At 39.7% G+C, this 21,015-nt stretch overlaps 1 protein-coding gene across 1 annotated transcript in view; it reads left to right on the forward strand.

Annotated features, from left to right (window-relative positions):
* Positions 1-18,989, forward strand: part of HTR1F (5-hydroxytryptamine receptor 1F) — a 68,909-nt gene extending 49,920 nt beyond the window's left edge. Inside the window, exon 3 of the mRNA XM_038766310.1 lies at positions 17,842-18,989. Within this exon, the coding sequence (XP_038622238.1) occupies positions 17,883-18,989 (1,107 nt within the window). The 5' untranslated portion in view covers positions 17,842-17,882. The remainder of the gene's footprint in view (positions 1-17,841) is intronic.
* The last annotated feature ends 2,026 nt before the right edge of the window (positions 18,990-21,015 follow it).

The raw sequence follows: 21,015 nt of genomic DNA on the forward strand, positions 1-21,015 counted from the left end.
TCATCATCATCAACCCGAAACAATTCCCACTGGCAAATCTCCATGAAATTCTTGCTATTACCTGGCCATCTGGACATATGCCTGGTTACACCAAACAAGGTCTGTCGATGTGAACAAGAGTCTGCTAAGAACATGATCATTATATTTGTTTTCGTGTCCACTGAAACCACGAAGCTGGTTTCACCTTCTTAGGCTAAAAAACTGCTTTTCTGCTTCCCAGTAGTTAGGGTGAAATGTTAATTGATGCCAGGTTGTTATCTAGTCTATCCACACAGGCTAGTTCTCAGGACCAGTTTCAGACAGTCTTACTGCCCTGAGGCCAAAATGGTAGCTCCTGAAGTCCCTCAGGGCACTCCTGCTTCATGCTGCATGCATTAACCATTATATAATATTATAGCCAACATTTTGCAGAAGGGTGTTTTGTCACTGCCACCTGTGCATCCCTGGCATCTTAACTCCAAAACCCTGCTAAAATTTCCAAATCAATGTCATCTTTAATAAGGCCTGGTGGCCACAACCTATGACATGCCCCGCAGAGGGCTCTGAGGCATCTGCCTATCTCATTTACTGTCTGAAACTGTCACTGTCTCTACTGTGAGAGAAAGACAGAGAAACAGAGACAAAGATAGAGTCACATTTGAGAGAATTCTCTTTATTCTCACAAATCTTGACCATGGAATGAAGAGAATACTGTCTATCACCGATCTACTTGTTTTCACTTGTTTTGTTTTGTTGTCTGTCTCACCCTTATAATCTGTGAGCCCGTTGTTGGGTACGGACTGTCTCTATATGTTGTCGATTTGTACTTCCCAAGCTCTTAGTACGGTGCTCTGCACACAGTAAGCGCTCAATAAATATGATTGATTGAATGAATGAATCATTGGCCATTGCCTAAATTGCCGACAACTAGGCAACAATAGCTGGCAAGACTGCAAGAAATTCCACCCCTTAGTCTTTCCCATCCTGTATCACAGGCCACCAGTGCGTTAACATTTTATTTCTGAGACTGTTTGGAGACGAAAAAGTTATGTTTGAAGTTTGTAGCTATGCCTGCTTTTGCTAGGGACCTATATGAGGCTTCAGCTGTCCTGAAACTTAGCCAGACTCCCAACGTGGCCATAGTGTGAGCTTACCCAATGATAGGGAAATGACTAAGGCATGCACATATTCACTCTAAACTATACAGTGGACCCCGTTATAACACAGCCCTCAGGGTCCTCGCAAAACAGAACGGACATACTCCTCCCACTGAAGAGATATCAGAGTGACAGAAATATTAAGTCCTAACTGGGCAGGGCAAAGAGTGGGGAGTTGGTTGGACTTGTAGCCTAACTTAAGGGATTGTGTGTGAGGTGCCAGCATTGTGGGTTTCTCCTGTTCATGTCATGGCTCTCAGGCAGGTGACATTCTTCCCTCCCAACCAGAAAGTGCGGGTTGGACCAGGCAACAGTAACCAACCAACATTGGTTATCCAATCAATGTAACAGAGGCTACATGGAGGACTGGGAATGATCAGAGTGTCTGGGACCACTTGTATTACTCCGCCTCGGGAAAAATGCAGGATCTGAGTTCCACGTTTCAGCAAACAGGGCTAGAGTCAAACCCCGATTGTTAACAGATCATTTTTTTTGTCCGTGCATGAAGGCAACAGTGTGTGACCACTAACAGGAGAGGAAAGAATTAAAAAGTAAACAGAAACCCCAATTAACCCTGTTTTGCCCTACTACCTATTTCTCAGCTGTCTAGATATTTGAAGGGTTTGAGTTGTATACTGAGTTGTTCCATGAGACTCGGTGAATTTTATCTATCAATAACTTTAAATGTAATAATATTGTAAGCTTTTCATCTTGAGCCTGTTTGACTGGCTGCGCCACCAAGGAATCCTGGAAATGATAAAGGTGAAAATATAAACTTGATAAAGAGCAACTCTATGAAGGAAGTCCTTAAAGTTAAAAGAACATTTTAATATTGCTCAATCTCCCAGAAATTTGTTCTCAGAAACTTCAATGAGGATTCCTACTTTTGCGTGGTCTAGTGGAAAGAGCCTGGGACTGGGAGTCAGAAGGACCTGGGTTCTAATCCCAGCTCCACCACTTGTCAGCTGTGTGACCTTAGCCAAGTGACTTAACTTCTCTGTCTCTCAGTTCCTTCATCTGTAAAATAGGGATTAAGACTATGAGCCCCATGTGGGACAAAGACTGTGTCCAACCTGATTACCTTGTATCTACCCAAGCTCTTCCTACAGTGCCTGGTATTTAATAAGCACTTAAATACCACACACACAAAAATCTACCTGATGATGATGATGATGATGATGATAATGATGGCATTTATTAAGCACTTACTATGTGCAAAGCACTGTTCTAAGCACTGGAGAGGTTACAAGGTGATCAGGTTGTCCCACAGGGGGCTCACAATCTTAATCCCCATTTTACAGATGAGGTCACTGAGGCACAAAGAAGTTAAGTGACTTGCCCAAAGTAACACAGCTGACAGTTGGTGGAGCCAGGATTTGAACCCCTGACCTCTGACTCCAAAGCCTGGGCTCTTTCCACTGAGCCACGCTGCTCCTCATATGAGGATTACCTTTCATATCCAACCAGTATAACAATGGAAATAACACAATTTAAACTGTGCTATTGAGGTCAAAATTTAAAAGCTTTGTTTTCCTTTTCTGTCAAAAAAAATTCACTGCACATCAGAGGGAGAGCAGATGACTGAAAATGCAAATTATTAATACGAAAATAATCTTGTAAATTGTGTCTAAGGCACCTCATTTGGTGTTTGGCTATTCTTGACTCAGTAAAAGGATAAACATCAGTCACTGTTAGGAGAGAAGTGATAAATTGATTTAACTCACACTTTCCTTTTGCATATAAAATACCGTAATAACCAAGTATAAAAATGGAATGAAGGTATTTTTAGGAGCCTGTTTCCATTTACTGGATTGTTATGAGAGATGTTAATTGCCTTACTAACTTTACAAACAAGGTGCAAGACTATTTCAGTCCAACCGTTTTTTCTATAACATGAGGGCTGTATTTTTGTTAAACCTTACCTTAAAGAAAACTCAAGCTCACACTGTACTATTCCTCCGGTCCATTTTTTTCTGCAGCAGTATCTCAGAAGTCACACAAAAGATCTCCAAAGTCACTAGATGTTGTTTTCCAATAGACAAGTGTGCTCTGACTATCCCTTCTCCCCGTTATTACAAGCTCCAGAATCTCATTCTTTTCTCACTACTGCAAATTCATTTTCTCCTCCTTCTACCCTCATATCCTTCTATATCAGCTACCAGTAGAGTTTCACACAGCTCAGAATATTTCAGTCAGCTTTTACACCGTGCACTGAGCTTCATTCTCTCTGATAGATGTCCATTTTTTTGTTTAGTGCTATGTGCCAGGCACTCTACCATGAACTGGGGAGTTATGAGCTAATCAGATTGGACCTAGTCCATGTCCCTCATGGGGCTCACCACCTTAATCATCATCATCATCATCATCAATTGTATTTATTGAGCACTTACTATGTGCAGAGCACTGTACTAAGCGCTTGGGAAGTACAAACTGGCAACATATAGAGACAGTCCCTACCCAACAGTGGGCTCACAGTCTAAAAGATGAAGTAACTGAGGCACAGATAAGTGAAGTAACTTGTCCAAGGTCACACAGCGGACAGGTGGCAGAACCGGGATTAGAACCTAGCTCCTTCTGATCCCAGGCTCATGCTCTATCTACTAGACAGCACAGCTTCTTGTGAGGGCGGAGGATTTGGGGATGGGACCATTGCTTTCTCCCCAACAGCTTTTGTGGGTTGGACTCTTGGCTTTTCTCAGCCCAGATCCCTGAGAACTTCTACTGGGGATTTAAAGACCCCAAAACGTGTGTGATTCTTTGGTTTTTTTTGAAGAATGCCTGCCACTCTCAGGCTTTATCCTGCCAAGTCCCATCCTGCATGTTTCTTACCTTAAAACCCAGTCTCCCTTTTGTGCCTGCTGTGCTCTCACTAAACCTATCTGAAGAGTCACATCTTTCCCAGTTCAATCAATCAAATCAATCAATCGTATTTATTGAGCGCTTACTATGTGCAGAGCACTGTACTAAGCGCTTGGGAAGTACAAATTGGCAACATATAGAGACAGTCCCTACCCAACAGTTCACCTCTGAGATCAGGCCCTTTTCCAGTGACATGATTTATAACAACTTGTCTCTGCTACTAGACTCTATGTTTTTCATATTTATTCATGAAACTGTTATTCTTCTTGTTGACACCATTGTTCTTTATTAACAGAAACACTAAGAATGTGCTGCTGCCTTTATCTCCTTTAAAGAAAAACTTGAATGCTTCCCAGGTTTCACTTAAAGATTAAAAAGAGTAGACAGGACAGTAGCTCATTATCACAAATTCCTCCAAGGAATGTTTTGAGGGATTTTATTTTTCTCATTACTTGAATTTGCCATATTTATGGAGGGTTATTTATTATTCACATTGTTTTGAGGAGATCAGATATGTCAAGGTCATTAAATGAATAAAAATCAACATAGCATTTATGTTAATTGAAATAATTAACTAGAAACCAGAAATGTTTTCTGGTTTATATTCTAGGTTCAATGTCTTTTAGCATATTCATATTGAAACACTAGAGTTAAAAAACTCAGAAAGTACATCCACCTAGTATTGACTTCATATGTTATGGGCTAAACTCAACCTAGTCTTTTTAGAATGAGTCACTATTTTAATATGTGATTGGCAAGGTGTTTCAAAAATCTAAGCAAAGGTAAGCAAGGAATTTAATCACTGAATAAACTTGAAATCCTTATAAGATACATTTTGGATATGAAATAAATGACTACAATCATATGTATCTGTCAATAATTATTTCTGAGACTGAGTTTTTCGTAATAATATCATTTTGTTGGTATAATAATTCACCTTTAATATGAAAAATATGAAGCTACACTGAATGGATTTAGTTTTGAAAATTAGTATGTTTCAAAGACATGAACACCATTGCAAAATTTGGAACCCAAATACCTATACCATTTTGATCAAGTTACAGTCTCAACTCAGCAGCTATACTGCGGAAGTCAAAGTGGAGGCTCTCAAAAGGGCAATGGAATGTCTAATTTGTTCTTAAGAAGGAGACAATTCTTAGTGAATTCAGAGGACTAAACAGTCTCCCATTCATCTTGGGCACCTAAAATGAACACTTGAGCAGCAGATTCAGAACAACCATGGAGAAAGGTGACTGTATTTTCCTCGAAGTGGAATGGTGATGGGTTGTCTAGTGAATAGAGCTGCCAAGGGACAAAGCTACAGGAGAGATGGCTAAAAGAAAGGAAAGAAAGATGAAAAGATAGAGACAGACACAATGGGGCAGAGGTGTAGAGCAGTGGACATGGACAGGTACAGACATAAATATAGAGTGTGGGAGGGAGAGAGAACACAAGAAAAGTACCCAAAAGGAGTTGCTGTATGGTGAGTTGAAATTGAGAAAGGAAGGAGCAAGGACACGTTTTAATGGTACAGTAAAATACATTTCCAGGACCGAATCTCAACTCAGAATTAACTGCCAATATTAGCCAACACATTGGAATCAAAAAAGTAGTGATGGGAAAGAAAAAAAAAAACAGGAGCCATTGATTGGGTATGCATTTGTACGTCACCTGGATAATTTGAGTTCAAATATATTTTGGTTCCAATTATCCAGATATTAACGTAGAAATAGTAAGATAACTGAGGTCTACAGATATAATACAGATATTAAAGGTTGTCTAAATATATATATATATTTATATATATTATATATATATATTTAGACAACCTTTAATCTAGATGATTGGTATAGATTAGAAAAAGCCATGTTTTTAAATACTGGATTTCTGTCCTCTATGACAAGAAAGATTTCCAATCAAATCCAATTCATCAGATGGATTAGAAACTGGAAAAAAGGCTAAATCAGTCTCTCCAGTGCCAGAGGATAAAAGGTCTCTGTTAATTAATAATTCAGTTTTATTCTTAGTTGAGTAGTGACATTTACTGGGTGAAGAAAGTGCATTTGGTCCCCTCACAGGGCAAAGGCTCTCAGTGAGATTAAAAATTGTATCAACTACAGAAAATAATTATATTTCATTTTTCTAGGTACCTCCAGAAATATAAAATGAAAACTAGAAAGTATTTCAAAAAAAATTTAAAAATGAGATGACTGAGAAATTGAAAAATGACAAACAGACTAAAACTGTGGGGTTGAATGTTTGAAGAATCCACAAACTATATTGAAAATACCATTTACTGTCATGGGTACCAACTTCTCATTTGGAGTGTGGTGGTGAAAGAGTTTCAAAGAGTGAATAATCCAGAAAGTCACCATTTGGGGGATTTTCATCCCTGACTGAAAACTCTCAGGTGTTTTTGGAAATCTGGCATGAGCTATACTGGGACTCCAGCTCCCACAGTTTTGGGGTTGATAATTTTCATCACACTTATGGAATGTGTACCTAAAGTTTATTAATCTCAGCAAAAATGAAGTGATGGCTAATGTTTACCATAAGAGTTACTTTACTGACTATAATCAAAGGTTAAAGTTAACTTTATTGTCCTTATAAATGGATAATTTGTGCTCATTTGGGACTCCCTCCCAGGGATTCCAGACCAGTCTTTTTGCTATTTCTTTTGAATAGTAAAATATTTCAGAAAAAAAATGATAACAAGGAGAGTTCTCTACCCTAAAAATTTCATAGATGTTTTCATGAATAAATTATTTATGAATTAATGATTTTTTTCCACAGAAAAAGCCAACTTAGACCCATTAATTTTAAAAATAATCCGTGGCTGAGTATGGCTTGGAGTTGTTGTTTTTATTATTGTGTTCAAGATACAGATTTTTAAAAATTAATGCTAAATCTCCAGTAGTTGTCTAAGCACTGAATACCCAAAGTGGGCTTTTTAAATCCTGAAAAAGATTGTGAAAAAGAACTGCTTGTCTTTACTAGGAAACTTGTAGATGAAAATTTGCATTGATTGACAATGAATCTCCTTATGTTTTAAGGAGAGACTTGTCAAATTCAATATTTTGAGAAACAGCATAGCACAGTGGAAAGAACATGGGCCCAGGAGTCAGGCACCTGTGTTTTAATCCTGGCTCTGTCACTTGCCTGATCAGTGACTGTGGGCAAGTCACTTAATTGTGCCTTATTTCTCAACTGTAATATGGAGATAAAATACCTGTTTTCCCCTGAATAAACTTTGAGCCCCATGAAGGACAATAATGATGTCTAACCTGATTCTCTACTATCTAACCTAGTTTTTCTGTCAGTGCTTGCCATATAGTAAGTGATTTAACAAATGCCACATTGACTGTTTTTATTGAGTGTAAGGCTGTACATATGTGCACACATATCTAAAATATCTAATGAAAAGGCAAATGGATACTTAAAAGAGATGACATTTTAGTTTTACTTTCTGAAAGAGTTTTTCTTAATGAATATATGTGCAAATTGGTTTGAAACAGCTTGTAAGTAAATGCAGTTATAGTTCTCAGAACAGGCAAACCCCAGATTATGGCCACCCCAAAGCACGGCAACTTGAAGAGACATCAAACATTGTGCTGGCGTCTGTCAGCATTCCAAAGTACCGCCCACAACATTACATCCAAACACTGCAGGGATCAATTTCCTCCCTGCTATCTCTTCCCCTTGAGCCATTTTCCCTGGTTCTGAGCAGTTTTCATTCATTCATTCATTCAATCGTATTTATTGAGCACTTACTGTGTATAGAGCACTGTACTAAGCACTTGGGAAGTACAAGCTGGCAACATATAGAGATGGTCCCTACCCAACAACGGGCTCACCATCTAGGAGGGGGAGACAGACAACAAAACAAAACATGTGGACAGGTGTCAAATCATCAGAATAAATAGAAGTAAAGCTAGATGCACATCATTAATAAATAGAATAGTAAATATGTACAGGTAAAATAGAGTAATAAATCTGTACAAACATATATATAGGTGCAGTGGGAAGGGGAAGGAGGTAGGGCAGGGGGATGGGGAGGGGGAGAGGAAAAACGGGGCTCAGTCTGGGAAGGCCTCCTGGAGGAGGTGAGCCCTCAGTAGGGCTGAGAGCCCTAGTGTCCTATACATCACACTCGTCCCTCCCTCCCCAATCTTCCCCATGCACTCCAGTTTTTATTTTGCTTTATTGAAGTATTTGGCTCTAGGGCACAATACTATCACAAGCCTTTGCAAGCTACAACGGCACTACATTACCCCCACAAGTCATGAGTACACGCTGCTGCAATCTGAATATGCACAACACTATCACTACAGTTTACAAGCTTGTGGCCCACATCCACAAGTTAGAAGTATATGCCGTTTGTAAATCTGCCACTGCAAGCCACCCTTTTCTTCTCCTGAGTAAATCTCTTATGTGCTTGAATTGTATTAAATATTTTCCAAAATCTGGACACAGTGCTACAGATTCAAGACATCCCAAGCCCCAAGCACATCAGTCTCATCTTGCTGTCCCACACACAACCAAGGCCAGGAATGTAACTGCAAACAAATCTTGAGAAAACATAGCCCCACAACACAGCCATTCAGGAAACAAGCCTATCTTTGAAGAACATAATCCGATTGAATCCTGGGGTATGACTCTATACTGCTCGACCTGACCACTAACTCCGTTAAATCTAATATGTGGTTATCTGATCTAAAAACAAACATAATTCAATTAGTCATTTCAATCATAAATCTGCCATTCAACTAGGTAAACCTGCTGAATTTAATCAGTGTAATTAATTAATTAATGATGGTATTTGTTAAGTGCTTACTATGTGCAAAGCACTGTTCTAAACTCTGGGGAGGTTACAAGGTGATCAGGTTGTCCCACGGGGGGCTCACAGTTTTAATCCCCATTTTACAGATGAGGTAACTGAGGCACAGAGAAGTTAAGTGACTTGCCCAAAGTCACACAGCTGACAGTTGGTGGAGCCGGGATTTGAACCCATGACCTCTGACTCCAAAGCCCGGGCTCTTTTCCACTGAGCCACGCTGCTTCAGTAACGTAATCCTTTTTAGTGATAAGCATGAAGGGTTGACTGGAACCTAGAATCAAATTAAACCTTGGTAATGATAATCTGCAATATTTTTCACCAAATATCAGTGTTGTGTGGAGAGTTAAGGGTTTTGGGTAGTGAAATCTGAGTAATCTGGAGAATACTATTAAATTCACTCTGTGTTCTCAGTGATTTTATTACCTCATTTACTTGTCTTCACATATTTTTCATGATGCAGTACACAGGGGAAGCCAAATATATTCTGGAAAACAATTAATTTTCCAAACCTTGCAACACCTCTTCAGCACCTTTGTAAAATCACTGAATGTAAAGACCATGTCTATTGATTCTATAATTCTACAATTACATAACGAACTTTTTACTGTGAGAGTTTTTTCTTCACCCTTAGACACCTTAGCACATGCACTTAGACCATAGTTGAATATGAATAAGAACCAAGTACGTTCTTTCCTATACTGTATTGTACAGTGCTCTACATTCAGTAAATCACCAATATATTCTGTTGAAAGATTACTACGTTGATACTGTCATCCTTACAAGAAACAGGTGAAGGGATAAAATGATCCAATCCTTACTGAAGAGAAAAGTGTAATTTACAATTGCTGCAATAAATATGGGTTTGGATCAGCATTCAAGGGCTAATTATTTGTGCCCCTTCTCTGTATTCTTGTTCCTGTTATAGTCTTTCAGCTCTTTTGCACTTATTCATTCATTCATTCAATCGTATTTATTGAGCGCTTACTGTGTGCAGAGCACTGTACTAAGCACTTGGGAAGTACTCATTAGCACCTCCGCCAGCAGGTGAACAGAGAAAGTAAAGGAAGGCAAAAATCTGGCTATCCAGTAGTTCTGTTTAAAGATATGTCTTAAGAATCAGTACCTAAAAGAAGATTTTTCAGTTAACTAGATTTTTTTTTTTACCTTTACCATGCCATGTCCTCATTGTCATGAATAAATGACAAGAGGCTGTATATAAAAAGTATTCCTAAGACACTTAATTCTATGAAATATTATTTCCCCTAATACTAATGGTAAGCTTTTTCTTTTCCAAAATTAAGAAAAGTTTCAAAAAGTCCTATAATATTAATTGTTCTTCTTCCGCAATCATCACCGACTACTTACCGTTGCTAAAAGTTAAAAAAAATTCTAACTGCAACACCAGAAGCCCTTGTTGTCTCTTCCACTTCAATGGCAAGTAGGTTTTCACTGGGGTGAATGAGGGTGGCCATGATGTCATTCGTTTGGGCTTTTTTGCTGGGGAGGGACAGGTAGCCACTGAAGAAAAAGTGGGGACACAGCTCAGGGTCTCAGGGCTGAGTGAAATAGTATAAGGAGTACCCACATAGGGAAAAGAGATGGCAGGGGCAGAGTAAGGTCACCTACCCACTGCCCAAGATCCAATCTATCAATCAGTCAATCAATGGTATTTATTGAGCACTTACTGTGTGCAGAGCACTGTACTAGTGCTTGGGAGAATACAATGCAATAGAGTTGGTAGGTGATTCCTGCCCTCAAGAAGTTTACCATCTAGAGATCCCACTTGGGGCTACCTGTCTGTGAATTCATCCAACTCCCACTCAGCACCAACGCTTCATAAAATCCTGCTGAAGCTCTCCTAATTGTTAAAGATGTGTCCTATTTCTTTAATGTCGGTTAGGTGTGCACCTGTGGGAGAGGGAGATTATTTTCCACATTACAGTAGATTTCCAATTACTGAAATAGTTTACTGGCCCCATAACACACGGAAGAGATATTCTCTGTGACAATAGAATTTTACCAGGAAAAATGGTTTATTGTTAACGATCTAAACTGTCAAATTGAGAACTTCCTCAGGGACTTGTTGTTGACTAAAAGGACTGTGAATTTAAAAATAAAAAGGTGCTGTCAGTTGTCACATTTATAAGATACTTGCCTTTTCTTCTCCTGAGCAAACCTAACAGCTCCCTTATGTGCCTGAATCACATTAAATTCATTAAAGTCCTGAGAATAGGATTATATTGTGGATTTTATAATTATCTTTTTTTTCTGATTATACATGTAAGCTAGAAAGAAACAACAAATACTTAAAGGTTGATCTTAAAAAGAATCCATGAGGTCAAACTATTCCAAACTCAGTTCAACTCAGTTCACTAAACAATTTAGCTCTATTCACACTGCTTTTAAACCTGCTCAAATCCAGCCTCTGGACTAGAAGACCCTCCCTCTTCATATCTGAAAGACAATTACTCTTACTACCTTCAAAGCCTCATGGCAAGCACATTTCGTCCCAGCAACCATCCCTGACTAAGCCCTCCTTTTCTCTTCTCCCACTCGTCTGTGTCACCTTGACTTTCTCCCTTTATTCATCCCCCCTACCAGCCCCAAAGCACCTAGGTACATATCTGTAATTTTATTTATTTATAGAAATATCTGTTTCCCCCTCTAGACTCTAATCTCACTGTGAGCAGGTAATGTGTCTAATACTATTATACTACACTCTCCCAAGGGTTTAATACAGTGCTCTGCACACAGTAAGCACTCAGTAAGACTGAGCCCCCTCCTTCCTCTCCCCCTCCTCTCCCTCCTCATCCCCCCGCTTTACCTCCTTTACCTCCCCACAGCACCTGTATATATGTATATATGTTTGTACATATTTATTACTCTATTTTACTTGTACATATTTATTCTATTTATTTTATTTTGTTAATATGTTTTGCTTTGTTGTCTGTCTCCCCCTTCTAGACTGTGAGCCCGTTGCTGGGTAGGGACCGTCTCTATATGTTGCCAACTTGTACTTCCCAAGCGCTTAGTACAGTGCTCTGCACACAGTAAGTGCTAAATACGATTGAATGAATGAATAAATTCTGACTCAAGTCTCCCCCATATTAAAAAAAAAGACTTCTCTGGACCCCCATTACACTCTCCACTTAGTTGCTCAATTTCCCTATGACCTTTCCTATCCAAACTCCTGGAACAGGTTGCAGGTACCCATTGCTTCAATTTACAACTCCCTTATTGATCCATCACATTCTGGTTTCCACCCACTTCACTCAGCTCAGGCTACACTCTCCAAGGTCATCACAAACCTCCTGGTTGGGAATGTGTCCGTTTACTGTTGTATTGTACTCTCCCAAGCACTTAATACAGTGCTCTGCATGAGGTAAGCAGTCACTAAGTATGACTGAATGAATAAATGAATCCCTGCCAAATCTAATGATCTCTCGGTTTCCTAAGGACACGGTAAGTGATTGGTTAATGAGGTAGTATTTCGGATGCTGCCAGGATTATCTTTGTATGGAAATGCTCTGGGCATGTCACTCCCCTCCTCAAAAATCTCCAGTGGTTGCCTGTCAACCTAGGAATCGAACAAAAACTCCTCACTCTCAGCTTCAAGGCTCTCCATCACCTCGCCCCCTCCTACCTCACCTCCTTTCTCTCCTTCTACAGCCCACCCTGCACCCTCCGCTCCTCTGCCGCTAACCACCTCACTGTACCTCGTTCTCACCTGTCCCATCGTCGACCCCGGGCCCACGTCCTTCCCCTGGCCTGGAATGCGCTCCCTCCACACATCTGCCAAGCTAGCTCTCGTCCTCCCTTCAAAGCGCTATGGAGAGCTCACCTCCTCCAGGAGGCCTTCCCAGACTGAACCCCCTTTCCCTCTCCTTTTCATTCATTCATTCAATTGTATTTAGTGAGCGCCTACTGTGTCCCGAGCACTGTACTAAGTGCTTGGGAAGTACCCCCCCCCATCTCCTTCCCCTCCCACAGCACCTGTATATATGTATATATGTGTTTACGCATTTATTACTCTATTTATTTATTTATTTTACTTGTATATATTCTATTTATTTTATTTTGTTAATATGCTTTGTTTTGTTCTCTGTCTCCCCCTTCTAGACTGTGAGCCCACTGTTGGGTAGGGACCGTCTCTATAGGTTGCCAACTTGAACTTCCCAAGTGCTTAGTACAGTGCTCTGCACACAGTAAGCGCTCAATAAATATGATTGAATGAATGAATGAATTTGTACAGATTTATTACTCTGTTTAATTTACTTGTACATATTTACTATTCTATTTATTTTGTTAATGGTGTGCTTATAGCTATAATTCTATTTGTTCCGACGATTTTGACACCTGTCTACATGTTTTGTTTTGTTGTCTGTCTCCCCCTTCTAGACTGTGAGCCCGTTGTTGGGTAGGGACCATCTCTACATGTACTTGTACATATAGTGCTCTGCACACGGTAGGTGCTCAATAAATATGATTGAATGGATGGAGAGGAAAGTGCAGTTTTTAACAATTTTGTGAAGGTTGAACCAACAGGATTTAGTGATAGATTATGTGAGTTGAATGAAGGATAACTCCAAAGTTATGGGTTTATTAGAAAGAAAGGATAGTGGTGCTGTCTACAGTGATAGGAAAGTCAAGGGGAGGACAGGGTTTGGATGGGAAGATAAAGAGTTCTGGACATGTTAAGTCTGAGGTGATGGCAGGACATCCAAGGAGAGCTGTCCTGAAGGCAGGAAGTAATGTGATACAGCAAAGAGGGAGGGAAATAAGGGCTGGAGATGTCGATTTGCGAATCATCTGCATCTGGAGCCATGAGAGTAAATGGGTTCTCCAAGAAAGTGAGGGTAGATGGAGAATAGAAGGACACCCAGAACTGAATCATGAGGAATTCCTACAGTTAGGGGGTGGGAGGCAGAGAAGGACACTGCAAAAGAGATTGAGAATGAGCAGCCAGAGAGATAGGAGGAGAACCAGGAGAGGACAGTGTCAGTGAAGCCAATGTTGGATAATGTTTCTAGGAGAAGGGGGTGGTCCGACTGAGAGGTCGAGGAGGATTAGAATGGAGTAGAGGCCATTGGATTTGGCAAGAAGGAGATCATCTGTGACCTTTCAGAGGGTGGCCAGTGGAGTGAAGTAGACACAAGCCAGAATGGAGGCGGTCAAGGAGAGGAAATGGAGTGGAACTTGAGGCAGTGGATTCAGACAACTCCCTCAAGGAGTTTGTAGAAGACTGGTAGGAGATGAGATGGGGCAGTAACTGAAGACAGCCTTAGAATCAAGGGAGGAGTTTTTAGGGTAGGGGAGACAGGGGCATTTTTGAAACCAGTGGGGAAGAAGTCCTTGGAGAGCAAACAGGTGGAGATGAATGTCAGGGAGAGAAGAAGGGAGAGGACAAGTCCTTTGATAAGGTACAAAGGGATGAGATCAGATGATTTTGAGAGAAGGCAGGATATTTCTTCTTGAGATACTGCTGGGAAATATGGGAGAGCATCCCAAGGACATTCCCCCTGCACTGGGATTCACATTTCTCCCCATTTACTTTGAAATGTCTGAGCCTTCCTTTCTATAGTATCAGTATTCTTTCTGTTTTTGGACACTCACATTGGGTGCCCTGTGAGTTTTCTAAGGACCTGAAACAAGGAGACATATGGAGATTTTCATTTCACTAACTCTGCACAAATAGGGCACCCAATAAATAGTATTGCTCATGGAACCACCTTTTTACCCCTAGTCCCTATTCAGGATGCAAGAACACAATTTATTTTTATATCTTAGCAATCAACGAATAAATGGACAAATGCTCAGAGCACTGTTCCTGGACTATGTATTTGGGTAATTGTGTACTGATCTGAGAGTTACCTTAGGGTCAAGAAGAATACCAATTTCATACTTCTTTAAAATTTCAGACAACTGAAAAACTAAGATATTATCAGTAGGGGAAAAAATGATTCCAGTCCAACTGACAGAGAAATCATGATGAAGCATACGAATAAAGGGGTATCTCATATTCCCTTTCCCCAAGGCCATCTCCCTAAACTGCAACACTCCTGCTAAGGAAGCATCACGTAGGGAAAACATGTGATGGTGCCTATTTAACAGCCCCAGTAAAGAGCAGATCGGATACAGCAGGAATAGAACTGTAAAGGGCAAATCACTCAGCTGTTTTAGAGGAGTAATAATGAAAGTAAGAATGCATCATTAATAAAAGTCTTATACACATTCTGAATGAAGAAGATGGTCAATAAATATATATGTATCACGAATGCAGAAATACCCTTAAATCTAACAGGTACAGATTAGAAGGTTAAACTTGAATGATGTTAACGTACTTGGGGAAACCTTCTGCCCCGAGGTAGCAGTGCAGCCTACTGGCTAGAGCAGGAGCCTGGGAGTCAGAAGGACTTGGGTTCAAATTCCAGGTTTTCTACTTGTCTACGTGACCCTGGGCAAGTCATTTAACTTCTCTGTGCCTCAGTTAACTCATCTGGGGATTGACAAGTTCCATATGGGTCATGGGCTGTGTCCAACCTGAATAGCTCATATTTACTCCTGCACTTAGTACAGTGCCAGGCACATAGTAAGTGCTTAGCAAAACAATAAAAAAGTAGAACAAATTCTCAAAGAAAGCACAGAAAGAAAAATTCGCACCAATGATTTTCTTAAACAAAACTTCTCCTGAGTCCACCATCTTTGCCAAACCACACTCCGTCGAGTGATCTACTGTCTGTAAACTTAAGCCTCATCCATAAAGAATTCCATACCTTTCAAAATCTATTAATCATATTCCATTACAACCCAACTGCTTTTCGCAAACTCATAATTAAGCAGTAATACCCAATGAAGCAGAAATTATAAGATAATTAACCATGTGTACAGAGTTTCACTTTGGGAGGTGAGGCCAGCTGCTTCGTGTCAACAAGGCTTGTTATTAAAAAATAAAAATCCACTTTGGAGTGAGTGCCAGTGTGAGTTTTGCTAATGTTTCCTTGCTGGCAAACTTTCCAAAACAGTAAGCTATTTGGGCACTATTTCAATTTGCTAAGCAATGATCCCTTTCATTTCATTTAATGTAACCAACCAAATTTACTTCATCTTTTAATGCAGTAAGCTATGTATTTTTTTGGTGAAACTCATATTCCTTGGTGTCACCCAAAATTCATAAAATAATCTGGAGGATATTATTCTGATAAGGAACTGAATTTAGGGATATTGTTTGTATTTCATTCTTTTTAACCACTCTGACCTGACATTACATAGGATACTGTGCTATGTCTGGTAGACACAGAGTTGGGAGACACATTCTCTGCCCATGGTGATTTTACAGTCTAGAGCAGGAGACAGACATTAATATAATCTCTAATACAAAGATCACAGATCCAAGTGCACAGGTGATGCAGAAGGGAGAGGGAGCCAGGGAAAAGAGGGCTTAATTGGGTAAAGTCACTTGGAAGGGTGAGACCTTAATAATGCTTTGAAGGTGGGGAGAGTGGTGATCTGATGTTTGTGGAGAGGGAGGGAGTTCCAGACTAGAGGGAACACATGGGAAAGAGGTCAGCGGTGGTATAGACGAGATTGCGGGAACATTGAGTAAGACCAGTAAATTGAGGTATGAGGGGGCAAGCAGAATGAGTGCTTTAAAGTCAATGTTAAGGAGCTTCTGTTTGATATGGCAGTCGATGAGGAACCATTGGAGGGTCTTGAAGAATGAGCAGACATGGACTGAACATCTTAGAAAAATGATCTGTGCAGCGGAGTGAAGTATGGACTGGAGTGAGAGGAGACAGGAGGCAGGGAGGTCAGCAAGGAGGCAGATACAGTAGTCAAGGCAGGATAGGACAAATGCTTGGATCAGCGGAGTACCCATTTGCATGGAGAGGAAAGGGAGGATTTTAGCAATATTGTGAAAGTAGAACTGACAGGATTTGGTGACAGACTGAATATGTGGGTTGAATGAAAGAGGTAAGTCAGGGACAATACCAGTGTTATGAGCTTGTGAGATAGGGAGGATAGTGGTATTGTCTACAGTGCTGGGAAAGATAGAGTAACATTACAAAAGGAATATATTACAACGAATTTTAAATTCACTGTTATTTATGAACTGATTATAAGTAGTTATTTTAAGCAGCTGATTTCGAGACATCTGTGAAATGCAAGAGACCACAGACTATCACTCTCTCCACCTTCCAAGCCTTATTAGAAGCACATCTCCTCCAAGAGGCCTTTCTCAATTAAGCCATTTCCTCTTACCACACTTTCTTCTGTGCCACCCTGATTTGCTCCCTTTATTCATCCCTCCTTCAGTCCCACAGCACTCATGTACATACCCATAATTTATTTATTCATATGTCTGTCTCCCCGTCTAAAATGCAAGCTCATTGTAGGCAGGGAATGTGCCTACCAACTATTATATTGTACTCTCCCAAGTGCTTAGAACAGTGCTCTGCACACAGTAAACATTCAACAAATACAGTTGACTGACTGATTGACTGATTGACTAAGTGACAGAGAGATATCAGAGAACAAGTGGGAAAGTTTGCTTCAAGTTTTAGCTCTAAAAAGCTTGAAATAAGTTTAATAGAGTTTTCACCTTCCACTACTTTCTTGAATTTTACGTCGCACGATGTACTATTTCAATTGTTTTTGAACCATCTTTCGCCTAACCCCATGTTTTCCATAGAAATAATGACTGACGCAACACTGGAATACAACTTCTTTGTGCTGTATAAATGGTCCTATTGTAACTGGCCATTTAAGTAAAATAAAATATTACTTAAACGAGTTGAATTATTATTAAATTAAATGTTATTTCTCAAAAGTATATTAAATAGATGTACATGGCTCTTTTCTTTAGAATTTTAAAAGTGAAGTTTCTAGATAAAGTCATAAAATAGGCACTGAACTCTGAATGTCTTACCTTTCCAAGGAATATTTAGATGAGATATTTGAGAGACAGAAGTGTGCTTTCAACATTTTTTCCACTGTTTTCCCTTGCCACAGGTATCCATTTCTTCAGGTAAATAATCACCTTTGAAGAGAATATGGATTTCTTCAACTCAACTGAACGAAATATTACATCAGAAGAACTGTTAAACAGAATGACAGCCAAGATTCTAATCTCACTGACTCTTTCAGTATTGGCACTGATGACAACAGCCATCAATTCCCTTGTGATTACCGCAATAATAGTGACCCGGAAGCTACATCATCCTGCCAGTTATTTAATCTGCTCCCTTGCAGTCACGGATTTCCTAGTTGCCATCCTGGTGATGCCCTTCAGCATTATCTACATTGTTAAAGAAACTTGGATTATGGGACAAGTGGTATGTGATATTTGGTTGAGCGTTGACATTACGTGCTGTACATGCTCTATCTTACATCTCTCTGCAATAGCCTTGGATCGATATCGAGCCATCACCGATGCCGTGGAGTATGCCAGGAAGAGGACACCAAAACGTGCTGGTATAATGATAGCTGTGGTATGGATCATATCCATTTTTATCTCAATGCCTCCTTTGTTCTGGCGCCATCAAGGAACCAGCCGAGATGATGAATGCATCATTAAGCATGACCATATTGTGTCCACCATATACTCCACCTTTGGAGCCTTTTACATACCACTGGCATTAATCCTGATCCTTTATTACAAAATCTATAGGGCCGCAAAAACACTGTACCACAAGAGGAATGCTAGTCGCATAACAAAAGAAGAGCTCAATGGTCAGGTTCTCTTGGAAAGTGGTGAAAAAAATTCTAGACTAGTCTCCACCCAATACGTGCCAGAGAAGTCCTTATCTGATCCTTCCACAGACTTTGATAAAATTCACGTCACGGTGAAAAGCCCCAAATCTGAATTCAGGCATGAGAAATCTTGGAAAAAGCAAAAAATCTCCAGCACAAGAGAACGCAAGGCAGCGACTACTCTGGGGTTAATCTTGGGTGCGTTTGTGATCTGCTGGCTTCCTTTTTTTGTTAAGGAAGTGGTTGTTAATGTCTGTGAAAAATGCCAAATTTCAGAAGAAATGTCTAACTTTCTGACCTGGCTTGGATATCTCAATTCCCTTATTAATCCACTGATCTACACAATCTTTAATGAAGATTTTAAGAAAGCATTCCAGAAACTTGTGAGGTGTAGACACTACATTTGAGAAAGTATTTTATTGAAAATGGATTTTTTTTAAGTGGCTTAACAAAACAAAAAAGTGTATATGTGTATAGAGATGCATTTGTATACCAGTTATGTCTATAAGGAGATTTGGAGGTTGTTAAAGTTTTGAGCATATAATTTTTGTAATAGTAGCAATTTGAAAAACAGGTTTGATTTAAGATGGTCTCTTTTGATGAATATTTTAGAGCATTTGGTATTGAGAAAAGGTTCTAAACAGGGTAAAATTAGCAAGATATATGAAATGTTAATTGTAAAAGAGAAGCTATTTTATTGTATGAATAACAGAGGTCTTCAGCTGTACAGAGCTGCAGCATTGCTGAAGAAACTCAGTTGCTTAAAACTAGCCAGCATACACATATATTTCCAAGTGGTACAAAAAAGGGAGCTTTAAAAATTACAACTCTTGATTTCTTGGATTATGTCATAATCAGTGGTGTACCTGTAAAATTGGATTTCTCAAAGAAGTCCTAAGAGGAGAGGTTAATGTTCCCCCTTTCCCCGGACCTGCATTTGCCCCCATGGCAGAAACAGGTTATAAAACAGTCCCAATTTGCAGAAAGTTGTCTACCTTTGAGTTCTTCTTCCCTGAAGGCCCCCTCTTCCTGAAGGGATGCTTGGACTCAATTTACAACCCCGGATGGAACGCCCTCACAAATCAGTAGATTAAAAAATGAATGAATAAGCATTTAACCAAAGTAAAGATGAAGGATCATTTTTGTTGATACAAAAGTTGAGAACTAATTTCCTTTCATTTTACATAAGCAGCACTCTAGACTGTAAGCTCGCCGTGGGTAGGGAATGTGTCTACCAATTCTGTTGTATGGTATTTAAGTGCTCTTCACATTGTAAGCACTCTATAAGTACCATTGATTGCTTGATTGATAAAATAGGAGCTGAAAAATGGGAAGCAGTGTGGCCCAGTGGAACAAACGTTGGCCTGGGACTCAGAGGACCTAGATTCTAATCCCTGTTCCACCCCTTACCTACTGTGTGACTTTAGGCAAGTCACATAACTTTTCTGTCTAACAGGTTCCTCAACTGTAAAAAGGAGATTTTATGTTCTGTTCTCCCTCTTACTGAAACTGAGTCCCACGTCAGACAGGGACTAATTACCTTGTATCTGCGTCAGCCCTTAGAACTGAGCTCGACACATAGTAGCGCTTAACAAATACCATTAAAAAGTCTTCCAAAATTACAGTTCAAACGGATCCCATATGTACATTATGTGCTTAACAGCTCCCACTTTTTAAATGATTATCACTACAAACTCTTCTTTCTAACAAAGAAATCTATTAAGATTTGAGGCAAATGTACCTCGTCATAGCACATAAACATACTTGAAAAGAGGCTATGACTTGCCTGAGAATTGAGTTTAAAACTCTAAAATATCAGCTATTCCATACAAGAAAGCATAAATTAAAGATCATTTGCTTCTCAGTTGTAAGAGCAAATTTTAGCCTAATCTTTGGTTGGCCACAGCTACTTTAATTGGAGCACTGCCGGCAGAGATTTTGGTAGCTTTCAGTCAGAATCTTCATCTTAAACTTCATGAAAATGAGATCACATCCAATCTGAGGTGGGTACATCATCCTTGCAGGAACCAAACCGACCCCTCAAAAATCTACAGGTATTGAAGCTGAGCCCTAATCCTGAAGGGAAAAGTGCTCTTTGATTTATTTCCCCTATGTCCACTAATCTCGTGATTAGTAATTTTGGGAAAATCCACTTTCCATTCCCATTATATCATCTGCAGATAATTCTGGTGGTTTTTTGAAGGAGATTTTGGCTGTACACAAACCACTGTCAATCAGTCGGGTCATAAAACATGACACAACCTTTTGTGAACCTGGATTGTTCTAAATCTAATGGATCAATTAATTATAAATATCTTTTTCAGCGAGCCTCTACCTATGGGAATGGAACATCATCATCCTTTTTGCCAGTAAATTAATACTAAATATAATGTAATACAATGCAATAAGAACGATCCCTGCTTAATTTCCAAT

Source organism: Tachyglossus aculeatus, chromosome 24 (assembly GCF_015852505.1).
Source record: "Tachyglossus aculeatus isolate mTacAcu1 chromosome 24, mTacAcu1.pri, whole genome shotgun sequence".
Classification (NCBI taxonomy): domain Eukaryota; kingdom Metazoa; phylum Chordata; class Mammalia; order Monotremata; family Tachyglossidae; genus Tachyglossus; species Tachyglossus aculeatus.